A 12,663-nucleotide genomic window follows, 5' to 3' on the forward strand; every position below is an offset into this window, starting at 1 on the left:
TGTTCTAGGCAGAGGCGGCAGCAGCATGTGCGAAGTCCCTGAGGTCAGAAACAAGTCTTACAATAAGGTGCATCTCAAGCTGAAAAGACCTTCAGAATCGTGTGGCCCAGTTGGCCACCTCAACTCGACTCCACACTTTGAGCAGTGGGGAGCTCATCCCCTACGAAGGCTACCAGTCCCCTACTCAGGTGGCTCTAACTATCAAAAGGCTCTTTATCCCGACCCGACCTCTGCCTTCCTGCTTCTTCCAGTCTGTTCACTTGTGGTTCAAACCAGAGCAGGTCTGGCCTGCTCTGACCGGCCAGGCCTCCAAGAGCTAGAAGAGGGGCGGGCTTTTGAGCACCTCTCTTTGCCTACCCCATCCTCCGCAGGGAATCCGGGCCTCTGCCCACTGACCTCCCGCCCTCTCACCCTCCAGGTCATCCGGAAGGGCTGGCTGACCATCAACAACATTGGCATCATGAAGGGGGGCTCCAAGGAGTACTGGTTTGTGCTGACGGCCGAGAATCTGTCCTGGTATAAGGATGACGAGGTAAGGAAAGAGCCGCTGGTCAGGGGGTGAGGCTCAGACACCCTGGGCTAGGAGTAGACCGAACCACCCAACAAACGGGTTTTTTTTAATCCCATCAAAGACCCTTGGATGGACTTGGGCTGCAAAAATCCAGGCAATCCCGGGAGCTCATCCAGGCTGGACAGAGAAGATGGCTTATCGGGATCGGGGAGCCTGGGGCTCAGCGCCCTGGAGAGGGTGGGCAGGGGTGCTGGGCACCCCCCTGACCCCACCAGCCCTGTGGCCTTCCTGTTTTCCTGCTCCAAGGGCGCGCCGCCTCCCCCGTGGCCCCCACAGGCCTATGACACACACACGTCCAGCTGCCAGACGCCCTGTTAACCCCTGCACCCCAGTCCCCCAGACCCTGTCGGTGCAAAGGAGGTGCCCCAGATGCCTCGAGGCTGAAGGACCAGGAGTGATGGGGCCCTGTAGAGGAGCCACGGAAAACCCCTCCTTGCCCACAGGGGCAGACAGAGCCCCTGCCGTCTCCCTCCCCTGCTGCTGGTCTCCTTTAAGAATGAGTCTATTTGGCTTCCACATCTGGATTCCAGAGGTGACCAGAGAGAATAGGGAGGGCTGGGGGCGGGGGGGGGGGGGGCTTGTAGTAATGAACTCCAGCTGGCCACAGAGTGGGGGAGGGGACCCTCTTCCTGAGGAAGCTTTTAGAGGAGAGGGCGCTCTCGGTGGGGGAGTGGGGCTGGGGTGGGGGCTGTGATTTTGGTCTCCGAGCCCCCTCCTTGATCCCCGCCCCCTCCAAGTCATCCCGGGCAAGCCCCCCCCCCATCTTGGGCCGGGCCCTCTGTCGTCACTGGCTGGGGCGCCAAGCCATCTGGACCTCATTACCCCAACGCTGGCCTCTCCCGGAGCATGGGGCCCCTGGAAGGGAGGGAGTGTGAGGTGGCGTGACGAGGTGGGGGGGGGGTCGCTTCCTGCTCTGTCGCTCAGGCAGGCTGCCTAGACCCCTCGTGGGCCAGGAGTGCTGACCGCTGGCCCCAGAACTCCTGGTGCCCTTATGTTGGGCTCCTCACATGGGGCCAGGGGACCGTGTGACCTGGGGCTGAGGGCTATACTGCAGGGAAATGTATCCAAGAGGGGCCCTGTCCTCCCGTGACGGGGTCTCATTGAGCTTTGTGTGCACATTCGAGTGGGGTCGCCTGTGGGAGCCGTGCTGAGTTGGTGTGGGCGGGGTGGGGGTGGGCAGCGAATGCCGGGAGGCGGGGTGTGCGAGGCTGGTGGATGTTGGGGGGGGGGTTGTGGGAGAGCGTTTGGGGTGTAAGCATCTAGGTGTGGTTGGGGGCAGACGGTGTGTGCCCGAGGTCTGACTCCGGGGCGTGTGCGCCTGTGCTCGGTGTGTAAGTGAAGGTGCGTGTATGTGGCAGATGGACTTGAGGAGGGAGGGTGTGCACGGGAAACAATATGCATGTACTTGGGACGCAAGGATGGGAGAGGGCCGGTGTTCCATGGTGAGGGTGCGCGTGTGCGCGCACGTGTGTGTGCGTGAGACGTGCAGGAGTCACAGATGTGTGATTTTAGTTTGGGTGTGGGAAGGTATGTGCCTGAGTTGTGGGGGGTGTGCGTGTCGAGTCGTTGAGTTCGTGTGTGTGTGTGTGTGTGTGTGTGTGTGTTGGATGTGAACGGAGTTTTGCACTAGAACACCTGGGGGACGTGGAGGTGGTCTGGGCTGTGAGGAGCGTGATCTGTCCCCCTCTCTACCCCAGCCGCCAGCCCTCTGGCCTTTGGGACTTGGGTGGCCCTCTGGGCAGACAGGCGGCTGCCCAAACCCCCAGCCCTCGCTGACCCCCCAGCTTCTCATTTCTTCCTCTGCCACCCGTCAGCACCCCCATCCCGTCTCACAGCAGGGTACCCCCCCTTCCCTCTGCACCTCCTCCCCGCATCCCTCCCAACCCGCCCCCCCCCCCAGTCCCCTGCCCGGTCTCCAGACTCCGGTTCTGGGATGGCGTGTGGGGGTCGGTCCAGCTCTCCAGCGGCGGTGCCGAGGGTCTAACCCAGCCCAGCCTAACCAATGTGCAGACTACTGTACAATTTGGGAGTCCTGAACAGATAGTCTAAACACTGGGTAGACGGAGTGGAGGTGTCCTCTGATCCATCCAGGCAGCAGTGTCTGTCGGTCGGGTGGGAGCTTCGGCCCCATCTCCTGGAGATCCGAGGCCCCCCAGCCCCAGCCCAGCCAGCCCGTGGTCCCCTCTCTGCTCCCGACTCCCCTTCTGCCTCCTTTGACGTGGCAGGGGTGAGCGGGAGCTGTGGCTGGGAAGGAGGGGCCTGGGGAGGGGGCCGGCCAGCAGGAAGGGAGGGGTGGGGGGAGGAGGCCGCTCCTACCTAGAGTCCAACCCCAGAGCGCAGGCAGGGCGGCCGGGCGGGTGGTGGCGGGGCCTCCCTCGAACGCTTCCAGATGTTCCCTGGCCGCGTGTGCAACTTCCTCCTCTCCTCCCCCAGCCGCCCTCTGGGGCTCCTGGCCACCCGCCTGGCATAAAGAAGGCTTTATGTGGCTGGATGGGCCAGGCGGGTGGAGGGGGGGGGGCAGAAGGAGGTGGGCAGGACTGGGAGCAGGGTCCTCCTAAACCCAGCCCCTGACCCGCGGTCCTGGTCGAGGCTCGTGCCCAAGCCCTGAGTCCCTGAGACCCGCATAGACATCCCCGCCCGCCCCCCACACCCCACCCCCGGCCACAGCATGGGTCGTGGGCAAGTGGGGTGCCGGCAGCAGAAACCCTTGTCCTCCTCCCAGAGCCCCATCCTGGACTATCTCGTCCGCAGATCCCCGGGGCCTTCCCTTGAACATAGCAACCTACAGACAGATCTCAGCCCGTGGCAGGCACACACGCGCGTGCACGCCGGCCTGGCGCCCACATGCGCATCCACAGACACACGTCACTCCTCCCAGAGGGCTCCGGCCAAACCAATCCTGTTAAACAGGCCACGGGCACGCAAATGCGTGTGCCCACGGTGTGGCCCGCGGGCACGCCCCATACGACACAGGTATTCACAGTTGCCGCCCGCATCTACAAAAGCCTGCACACATCCGCCTTGACACACGGTGGTGACGGCGTACGTGCTCGGGCCGGCGTGCGTTCGCACAGGCACACGGCCACACACACGTTGCACACACAGGCGTACCACCTCCGGGTCTGTGCCGTGCGCCTGATTGCTAACACGTGGGTGGGTTGGGGGGAGTGGGCTGAGCCGGCCCTTTGAAGCCCCCGGGGCTGCCGGCGGCCCCCCCCTTCTCTGTCTCTCTGTCTCCACAGTCAGGAAATGAAGTCAGCAGCTTATCCGAAGCAGGTCTCCCTTGGCCTGGCCGGCGGGGAGAGAGGCTTTGAGGGCGGGGTCCCTGGCTGGGGCCGGCCTGGACTGCATCCAGGGCTTGCTTGGGGTGGGACTGGGACCCACCCTCAGTCTTGCCACCCTGCGCTCTTGGGAACGGCTTGAAGGTCGTCGGGCACCAGAGGCGCTCAGCAGGCCCAGGGCTCCAGCTCTCTTCAGACAGCACCTGTTCAGTGCAGGGGGGCCCTGGCGCCCAGAAGCCCGGGGCCACTCTGGGGGTCCGCAGCCCCAGCCCCCCGCCCCCAGCACAGAGTGCTCTTCGGACGTGAGGCGCGGCCCCCCTCACCGTTGCTCCCATGTCTATCCGCAGGAGAAAGAGAAGAAATACATGCTTTCCGTGGACAACCTGAAGCTGCGGGATGTGGAGAAAGGTTTCATGTCGAGCAAGCACATCTTTGCCCTCTTTAACACTGAGCAGAGGTGGGTGCCCAGACCCTGCAAGCCCCAAACCAGCCTCACTGGGCAGAGAGGGGAGGGACCCTGCCCTGAGCCCCACAGCACGTCATTCATTTGACAGATACTTACCCAGTCCCTACTCGCTGCTGGACTTCACATCAAAATCTCCTTCCCCCTTCCGCCACCCCCCCACCACCTTCCAGTCATTCGGTTAGTGGGTTAGTGCCTGTTCTGCGTAGACTCTGCCGGGCACTGGGGACGAAGAAAAGCCCATCAGGCCTGGTCCCCTTCTTGTTGCTCAGTGTCCAGTGGGGTCCGTGACAATACCGGGTCTCTCCCCTCCCAAGCCAGGGCTGACTCCTGTGGGCTCCACCTCCCTCGAGATGAGGGTTCAGTACAGTTGCCATCGGGGAGGTTCCCAGAGGGCCAGGGAGGGAGCCACTGGGGGCTGCCTGGTCAGGGATGCCCCTCTTATGAGGGGCTCAGTCCCCCTTTTTCTTAGAGCATCGTACTGCTGGTTTCACTGAATCCTGACAGTAACCCAGGGCGGTAGGAGTCATTATTAACCCATCTTCTAGACAAGGAAACTGAAGCTTGGAGAGAGGCGGATTGCCCAGGGTCACACAGCTGGGAAGTGAGAGAGCCAGGACTGGACCCCAGGCATGATGACCGCCCCCCCCCCCCATCCATGCATGCCCTTAACCACCTGGGTGAGTGGGTTTCATGCCTTTTCCCCTCCCTGCCTGCCCTTGCAGGAATGTCTACAAGGATTATCGGCAGCTGGAACTGGCCTGTGAGACACAGGAGGAGGTGGACAGCTGGAAGGCCTCCTTCCTGAGGGCTGGCGTGTATCCGGAGCGCGTTGGGGTGAGTGGTAGTGCCGGGAGGGGGCCAAGCCACCTGGGTCACCAGCCTCAGCCCTTATGGGCTCAGAAACAGCACAGATCCTCCCCCTACCTGTCCTGGGGCGGGATCAGAGTTAAGCCTTCCTCCCGTCCTCCAATGCTGGTTTTACGTGACCCTCCTCTGCCCCCTCCTCTGCCCCGTTGGCATTTCGCGCATCCCCTGCATATAATGGTGGTTTCTTGTGGCTACTTCACTTTCCTCCTCTCTTTCGCTGATGTCTAGAGTTGCTTTAGAGTGGGGGTAGGGTGCCCTGAGTTCACTCCCCTTCTCCTCTCTGTGTGTGTCTGCTCCGGCTCTGCTTGCTGGTGGCGGCGGCGGTGGCAATGCTGGTGGCGTGACCTCTGTGGCTTTGGCGTGGGCCTCCCAGGACAAGGAGAAAGTGAGTGTGCCCCTCCCTCGCCTTCAGCCAGGTGTCTCCAGCCTGGCCGCAGCTCCGGCCAGGTCTTTGGAATCAGGAAGGGACCTTGGAAAGCCTTTCCTAATCGATGGACTGGGAAACTGAGGCAAATTCTAGGCACTAGACTGAGAGCCGAGATAAGACTGAACAGGGTCTGGGGTCTTAAGAGGCACTGGGCAGAGCCCAGATGCAGAGCGTTTGGGGGAGTTGGCATCTGTGTGTGCAGGCCATTTGTTCTCTGCGCCTCAGTGTTCCAGGCCACCCTTGGAGGGAGGGGCCAAGCCCCTGGGGGTGCCTAGAACCTGGCTGCGAGAGCCCAGCTACCCTAATGCCCTCTATTCTCAATGGCAGGCCAGCGAGACTGAGGAGAATGGTTCGGACAGCTTCATGCACTCCATGGACCCACAGCTAGAGCGGCAGGTGGAGACCATTCGGAACCTGGTGGACTCATACATGGCCATCGTTAACAAGACCGTGAGGGACCTCATGCCGAAGACCATCATGCATCTCATGATCAACAATGTGGGTGCAACGCTTCGTGGGCGGTGGGTGCTCTTTTGGGACCAGGGAAGCAGCAGCCAGGTTGGCCCAGGGGAGGCACAGGCCAGTCCCATGGGACCAGGTCTAGAGAGGTAGGTATAGGGCCACGCCAGAGCTGTCCAAAAGAAATAAAGTGTGAGTTCCTTGTATTATTTTGTAGATTCACATATCCAAGTCACTACAAATGTTCTTAAATGTTTTCCAAAAGGGGCTAGGAATCACATCTTTTGAGCAGTCCCAGACTGTGTTTTGAAATACATACCCCAGAGAACCACTACCTTCCATGGCTTAGTGAAAAAAAGCATGGCTGCCAGAGAATTAGTACTGTGTTTGAATCCTGGCTTTGCCACAAATTCTGTTGGACTTTCAGTAAACTACCCTCTCTGAGCCTCTGCTCCCTTGTATGTAAAATATGGATAATAACAGAGTTGAGAATTAAAGGGATAAAAAGAGAGTAACGCAGTGCCTGGCACATAGTAGGTGCTCAGCACATCACTGAATAACGAACGAGTAAGTAAGACACAGGCCTGTGGCATAAAAAACCTCAGTGCCCCTCCATGAATTATCCCAGAGCCTGGGCCAGGTAGCACCTGCGGAGTTTAAGGAGAACATTAACCACCCCCCCCAACCCCCTACACACACAGACACATTTCATCCAATCCAAACACACATTTACACCTGTCACTCAAGGGCTCAGAAAATTTAAACTGTCATCCACCTTATTTTGGCCCAGTGGAGCATGCAAGTCCTTGGACAGGGTGCAAATGCCCCATTTTACAGATGGGGAAACTGAGACCGAAAAAAAGCTGCACAACTAGGTGTCCTGGTTGCATGATAGGCCCTGGGAGCCCTCCCAAATCTATGACTTTGAACAGGTCACTTTTCCTCTCTGGACTATCTGAGGAAAGAGCAAGGACGGAGACGGGGAAGTGGCGGGCGGGGGAGATCTCCGGGTTCAGGCGGCGGCAAAGCCAGGACACTTCCCTCTCCCCCGGCCCCGAGTTCTCAGTCCAGCGCACACACCACGGCGCAGTCAGCGTGGTACAGGCGTCAGAGCCCAGCCTGTCCTCTCTTCGCTTCCTCGCCCGCAGACGAAGGAATTCATCTTCTCGGAGCTGCTGGCCAACCTGTACTCGTGCGGGGACCAGAACACACTGATGGAGGAGTCGGCGGAGCAGGCGCAGCGGCGCGACGAGATGCTGCGCATGTACCACGCACTGAAGGAGGCGCTCAGCATCATCGGCGACATCAACACGACCACTGTCAGCACGCCCATGCCCCCGCCTGTGGACGACTCCTGGCTGCAGGTGCAGAGCGTACCGGCCGGACGCAGGTACCAGGGCCGGCCCCCACGGCCCCAAAGCCCCCCAGCCCGGGGCCCGCGGGAGGAGGGCCGGGACCGGGCAGTGGCGCGCCCGCGTCGCCGGAGCGGCTCCCACCTGGAGCAGGGGGCGGGGCTTAGAAATGGGCGGGGCTTGTTGCGGGGCGGGGCTTGCCGTGAAGCGCTGGCTGCGGGGCTGGGTGGAGCCGGAACTTTAGAGCCACCGGAGGCGGGCCTTAAACTCCGGGAACGAGTAGGGCGGGGCGGGGCGGGGCTTGCGCGCATGGGCGTGACCGGCACGGGGCTGGGGGCGGGGCTCAGGGTGGGGCGGAGCCGCTCATCTCTCCCTTCCTCGTCTTCCGCACCCTGTCGCCCGCAGGTCACCCACGTCCAGCCCCACTCCGCAGCGCCGAGCCCCCGCCGTGCCCCCAGCCCGGCCCGGGTCGCGGGGCCCTGCTCCTGGGCCTCCGCCTGCTGGGTCCGCCCTGGGGGGGGCGCCCCCCGTGCCCTCCAGGCCGGGGGCTTCCCCTGACCCCTTCGGTCCTCCCCCCCAGGTGCCCTCGCGCCCCAACCGCGCCCCGCCCGGGGTCCCCAGGTGAGTAGGGGCTGAAAGCGTCGGAAGAGACCACCGGGCGGGCGTGGCCGGGAGGGAGGTGGGGCCAGAGCAGACCCCCTCCATCCGGGGCGCTTCGGACGTGGGTGCCGGAGCTACGGGAGGTGTGGCCGGAGGTGTGGCCGAGGGCTGGCGGAGCCTGCCCCCACAGGGAGCGCTGAGTCCCGGAGGTGGTCGTTTCTGCGGAGGGGGCCGTGGGACTCATCCCATCTGCCCCCTTCTTTCCAGCACTTGCATGGCGCTTCCCTCCCTTTTCACTTCTCTCTCCCACTGTTGCCTACCTCCTCCTTTCTCCTCGCTCTCCGCCATTCTCCATTCCGTCCTCCACTTCTCTCTTCCAGCCCCTAGTGACCCACCTCACGTCTGGGGATTTGAACTCAGATCTTCTCCAGATGTGGAGTTTGTTCACTTACCCTCAGGGCTACTCTGATGCCCCCCTTCTGAGTCCTGACTCTGAATTGTCCCAAGGGGGGTGTCTGGCCTCTGGCCCACAGCAACAGAGGCCAGGCTGTGACTGTGACCAGCAAGGTGTGTGTGATGTGTGTGTGTGGGCGTGCACACGGGTGTGAGTGTAAGAATGGCACTCAGGCACGGGGCTAGGATGCCGAGCAGCTGGGAAAGGGGACTGGGAGGGACGGGGCAATCTAATGGCTTTCTTCTTTCCCCCTGCCCCTACCTGGCCTGGACCAACATGGTGGGTGGGGGGCAGCAGTGGGTGAAAGGCTGCCCCGTTCCCAGAGGTTTCCAGGGAAAAGAATTCTACTTCATCCCTTGGCTTTGCCTTCTTGATTCGTGACCCTTTTTCAAGGAAGCTCGTTCTGATATCTCAGTCCGTGTTTCCACTGGCCACATTCTCTGAGGAAGAACATATCAGACCAATAGCATCCACCTGTGTTTCCAGATGGCTGGAGGGTAGGACCTAGCCTTCATGGGTCTAGTTTCCATGAACCCCAAATGAAGCAGAGATGGGACTTGCTTCCACGGTGCTCTGATGACCAAAGCAGATGGGTAAAGCAGGCAGCATGGTCAAGAGCGCTGGACTGGAGCCCAGAGGTTCTGGTTAACCCTGTGCTTGTAAGCAAGTCACTTTCCCTCCCGGGGCCTCAGTGTCCCTTCTACCACATGATATTTAACATTCTGCCTTTCTCCCAGGGTTGGCGTGAAGATGGAGGGAGAGAGACAGTGACTGTAGAGAAGCCGCATGAAGTGCAAATGTGGCTGTAGGAACACTTTGCTAACTCCCCTCGGTGTTCAGATTCTTAAGGGAATTTGGCACGCCCAGGTGCGCGCTGAGGTGTGACATAGGGGAAGAGGAAGATCTGACACCTGCTCTAACTCCAGTCTTGCCAACACACAGGAAACACTTGGCAAGTCACGGCCCTGCCTCGGGGAAGAGAACAGTCTGGGAAGCTTCAAGACAGCTTGACATGGGGGAGGTCCGGGGGCTGACTGGGCTAAGACTCAGGTGGTGAGAAGTCAGGGGCATCTGGGTATGGAGCGGTGGTGTGGGCGAAGGTTTAGTGGGGATGCATTGAGGAGAGCCGCTGGCCAGAGGAGAGTGCAGACGGAATGAGGAAGAATAAGAAAAGGTTGCCCTGACTACAGTGGGGCAGGCTGCAAAACCTTAAAAGTTCACAGAAGTTTGTCTTCTTGAGGCTCAATGCTGTGGGGACTAGGGAGCCCTGGGAGGTTCTTGGGCAGAGAAATGACAGCTGGACCCTGAGAAAGCAAGACCTGTCCCTTACGGAGCATCGCAGGTGGCCCTCTGAGCACGCCAGGCACAAGTGTGCAGGGAGCTGGTGCAAATGCCTCCTGTGTCCGGGCGAGCTTCTGTGTTGTGACTCAGCCCGCGCGTGTGCTTCAATGTGCCGAGTGGCTGCATGCCCCGGATCCGTGCTGCACGTGCCGGCCAGTGAGGGTGCTGGGCAGCGGGAGGCGGGGGAGGTGTGTACGTGTGCGTGTTGTTTGTGGGCATGTGTCAGCGTGCGCATGCGGGGCCATGGGGCCTCACAGCATGTGTGTGCACGCCCGGGCGTGTGCGTGTGCGTGACCCCACCCCCCGGGCCTGCCCCGTCCGTGCGTGTGAACTGCCATGTTGATTTCGTGCTGTCTTTCAGAATCACTATCAGTGACCCCTGAGGAGCGTCAGCCACGGTAGGTACATACATGCCTCTCTGCCTGCTGCATGAACGGTGTGTCTGCCCCCCGCTGCACCAGCTCCACATTGGGGGGCGCACCCGGGACCTCAGAGCCAGGCTCCCCTCCCTCTCCCTTCTGCAGCTCCAGACTTATTCTTTCCTCTTTCTGTCCTTGCTGCCAGCTGGCTCTCTCACCTCCCTTCTCAGCGAGCCTCGGGACTCAGTGCCACTGCTCAAGACCTCCATGGCTGAGCCTGGGGAGCTCTTGGGACAGGCTCCGCACCCAGGCTGGCAGACGTGGGTGCTCTCTGGAGCCGTCAGGGAGGGCAGAGAGCTCACGGTTTATGGTGTAGAGGCAGGGAACTCGGAGGGGGCGGGCGTCGTTGTGCGTGGGGCTGGACTCAGACAGCCAGAGGCCTTAGAACTTCATCCTGGGGATGCCACGCTCATTCCCCCGTCTGAGCTGTGCTGTTGGGGCAAGGAGCTCTGGGAATCGAATCCACGATAGGGCAGAGGGGGTCGGAGCCCCATCTCCTCGATCACATAGCCAGCGATTGAGCAGCAATCTGGGGCCAAGGCTCTGGTTATGTGCTGATTTCTGAAAGCTGGAGGGCCCTGTCCACACCTCACAGGTGAGGCAGGGTCACACGGCCCCTTCCCCTACCTCCTTGGTGTTGTCACGCCTGTGAAGGCACACTACAAACCACAGCCCGTCCTCGGCCCTAGACGAAGCACCATAGCCCGTCCACGGGCTCATGGGCTTGGGCCTGTTACTCCTAGGGGTGACCTACACTTTTCAGCCAAGGGGACAACAGTGTCCACTGACCTGAGCCTAGTCAACTTCTCTGAGTCCCACCCTGTCTGGGCCGCACATTCACCCAGCGACCCGCCTGTCACTCTGCCCCTGCCGCTGACTCTTGCTCTTCTGCTTTTCCCCAGCAGGAAGGGCCCAGCCTCACCTACGCGACCTGTGGTCCCCCGACCAGCTGAGGCTCCCCTCTTAGACTTATAAGCCTGTGGCCAACTGGCATCCGGCTGCCTGACCTCCCTGCCTCCCCAGGGTCCCTTCCGAGGACTCCGGGCTTTCTGCCCGCCCAGAGGGGTGTCCAGTGCCCCCTCCAGCCATCCTTTTAGCTTCGCCCTCCTGGCTCAAACAGTGTTCTTTCTCCTGTCTCTCTCCATGAGGACTGGTAGCTGTGGCCACGGGGCACGCGGCCCCACACTCCAAGGCTAGGGGTGGCCCTGGGCCAGTACGTTGAAAGACAAGGGGGCCACAAAAAGAGGGAAGGCAGAGGGGCCGAGCATGTGTCTGGAGCTGTGGGTGCACTGCCTGGTGGTGTATGAGAGACCAGCGTGCGTGGCAGGGGGCGGGGGGGGGGGGGCTGCCTTGACCTCCACCCCAGACCCTGGGGAAGCTGTGGCCCCCATTCATCTCCAGTTCTCCCACCTTCCCTTTCTCATCTCTCTCCTCCATTCCAGAACCCTTGCCCACACCCGCAGCTTCCTTTTCTCCCCCTGCCCTCCCCTCCTGCCCCACCGGGCTTGGCATTGCTTGCCTTACCAGTTCTCTCCCTCCTTCTCTCCGTTCTCTCTTTGCTTTCTCTCCAACTGCCAGCCGATCGGGTCAGGCAAGTCCATCCCGTCCTGAGAGCCCCAGGCCCCCCTTCGACCTCTAACCAGATCTCTCTGTTCCTCGGAGACCTCCCTTTCCAAGCCTGCCTGGACGGCTGTTCTGTGACTTGACAGTGGCTCCCCAGCCCCAAAGCCTCCCCTTCATCTGTGACTTAGTCTGTTGTAGTGGTGAGCTGACACATCCAGGCGTGATGTTGGTGAAAACTTGTGCCCCCTCTGTGGTATTGCTCCTACCCCATTCTATAAATATCTATAAATATTCATATATATACACACACACACACACACACACACGGCCGCCACAGCCTCGCCGCTAGTGTTGGGAATCAATCACCATGCTGTCCCTGAGGAGTCTTGTGGCCCAACTACAAGGGAACACTGTCACCCTGACATCCCCCTCTCCAGCGTGTGCCACCTCTGATGAGCCTCCCGATCATGCCCAGCCCGTGGACAGCCACCTTTCCGTCCCTCCCCTAGTCGAGCACGGGGGTGCCATACTGGCAGCTGTGTGGTTCCCTGACTACCACCAGTCTTGCTGTCTCTTGGCTGAGAATAAAACCCATTTCTGGACAATGGGAAACTGTCCTGTCGGCTTGTGTTCTTTGTGGAGTTCAGGAGAAGGTGAAGGCTTAAACCCTGGGATGCAGGGGTGGGGAAGGGCCCAGCCATTGCTAGTGTGCTGTGAGGAGTGGCAAAGAAAGGCCTCACCCTTTCCCAGGCCTACTGGGAAAGCACCGGGGGGCTCACAGGTCCTTATTCTAGGAAGCCTGCTCTGCCCACTAGGGGGGCAGGGCCACCAACTCAGCCTGGAGGGAGGGCTGGGGGCACCGG

The 12,663-nt window shown here is 61.0% G+C and overlaps 1 protein-coding gene across 9 annotated transcripts in view; it reads left to right on the forward strand.

The window, feature by feature from the left end:
• The window catches only part of DNM1 (dynamin 1), a 44,141-nt gene extending 31,719 nt beyond the window's left edge, over positions 1 to 12,422 (forward strand). For 3 of the 9 annotated variants that reach the window (XM_042964225.1, XM_042964228.1, XM_042964223.1), the window contains 8 exons: positions 419 to 532; positions 4,200 to 4,309; positions 5,041 to 5,152; positions 5,559 to 5,570; positions 5,940 to 6,110; positions 7,220 to 7,461; positions 7,829 to 8,044; positions 11,140 to 12,422. In XM_042964225.1, the coding sequence (XP_042820159.1) occupies positions 419 to 532; positions 4,200 to 4,309; positions 5,041 to 5,152; positions 5,559 to 5,570; positions 5,940 to 6,110; positions 7,220 to 7,461; positions 7,829 to 8,044; positions 11,140 to 11,212 (1,050 nt within the window). In that variant the 3' untranslated portion in view covers positions 11,213 to 12,422. Of the gene's footprint in view, positions 1 to 418; positions 533 to 4,199; positions 4,310 to 5,040; positions 5,153 to 5,558; positions 5,571 to 5,939; positions 6,111 to 7,219; positions 7,462 to 7,828; positions 8,045 to 8,771; positions 8,774 to 10,179; positions 10,217 to 11,139 lie in introns of all 9 variants that reach the window. The other 6 variants (XM_042964231.1, XM_042964230.1, XM_042964229.1 and 3 more) reach the window with 5 other exon arrangements.
• The last annotated feature ends 241 nt before the right edge of the window (positions 12,423 to 12,663 follow it).

Source organism: Panthera tigris, chromosome D4 (assembly GCF_018350195.1).
Source record: "Panthera tigris isolate Pti1 chromosome D4, P.tigris_Pti1_mat1.1, whole genome shotgun sequence".
NCBI lineage: Eukaryota > Metazoa > Chordata > Mammalia > Carnivora > Felidae > Panthera > Panthera tigris.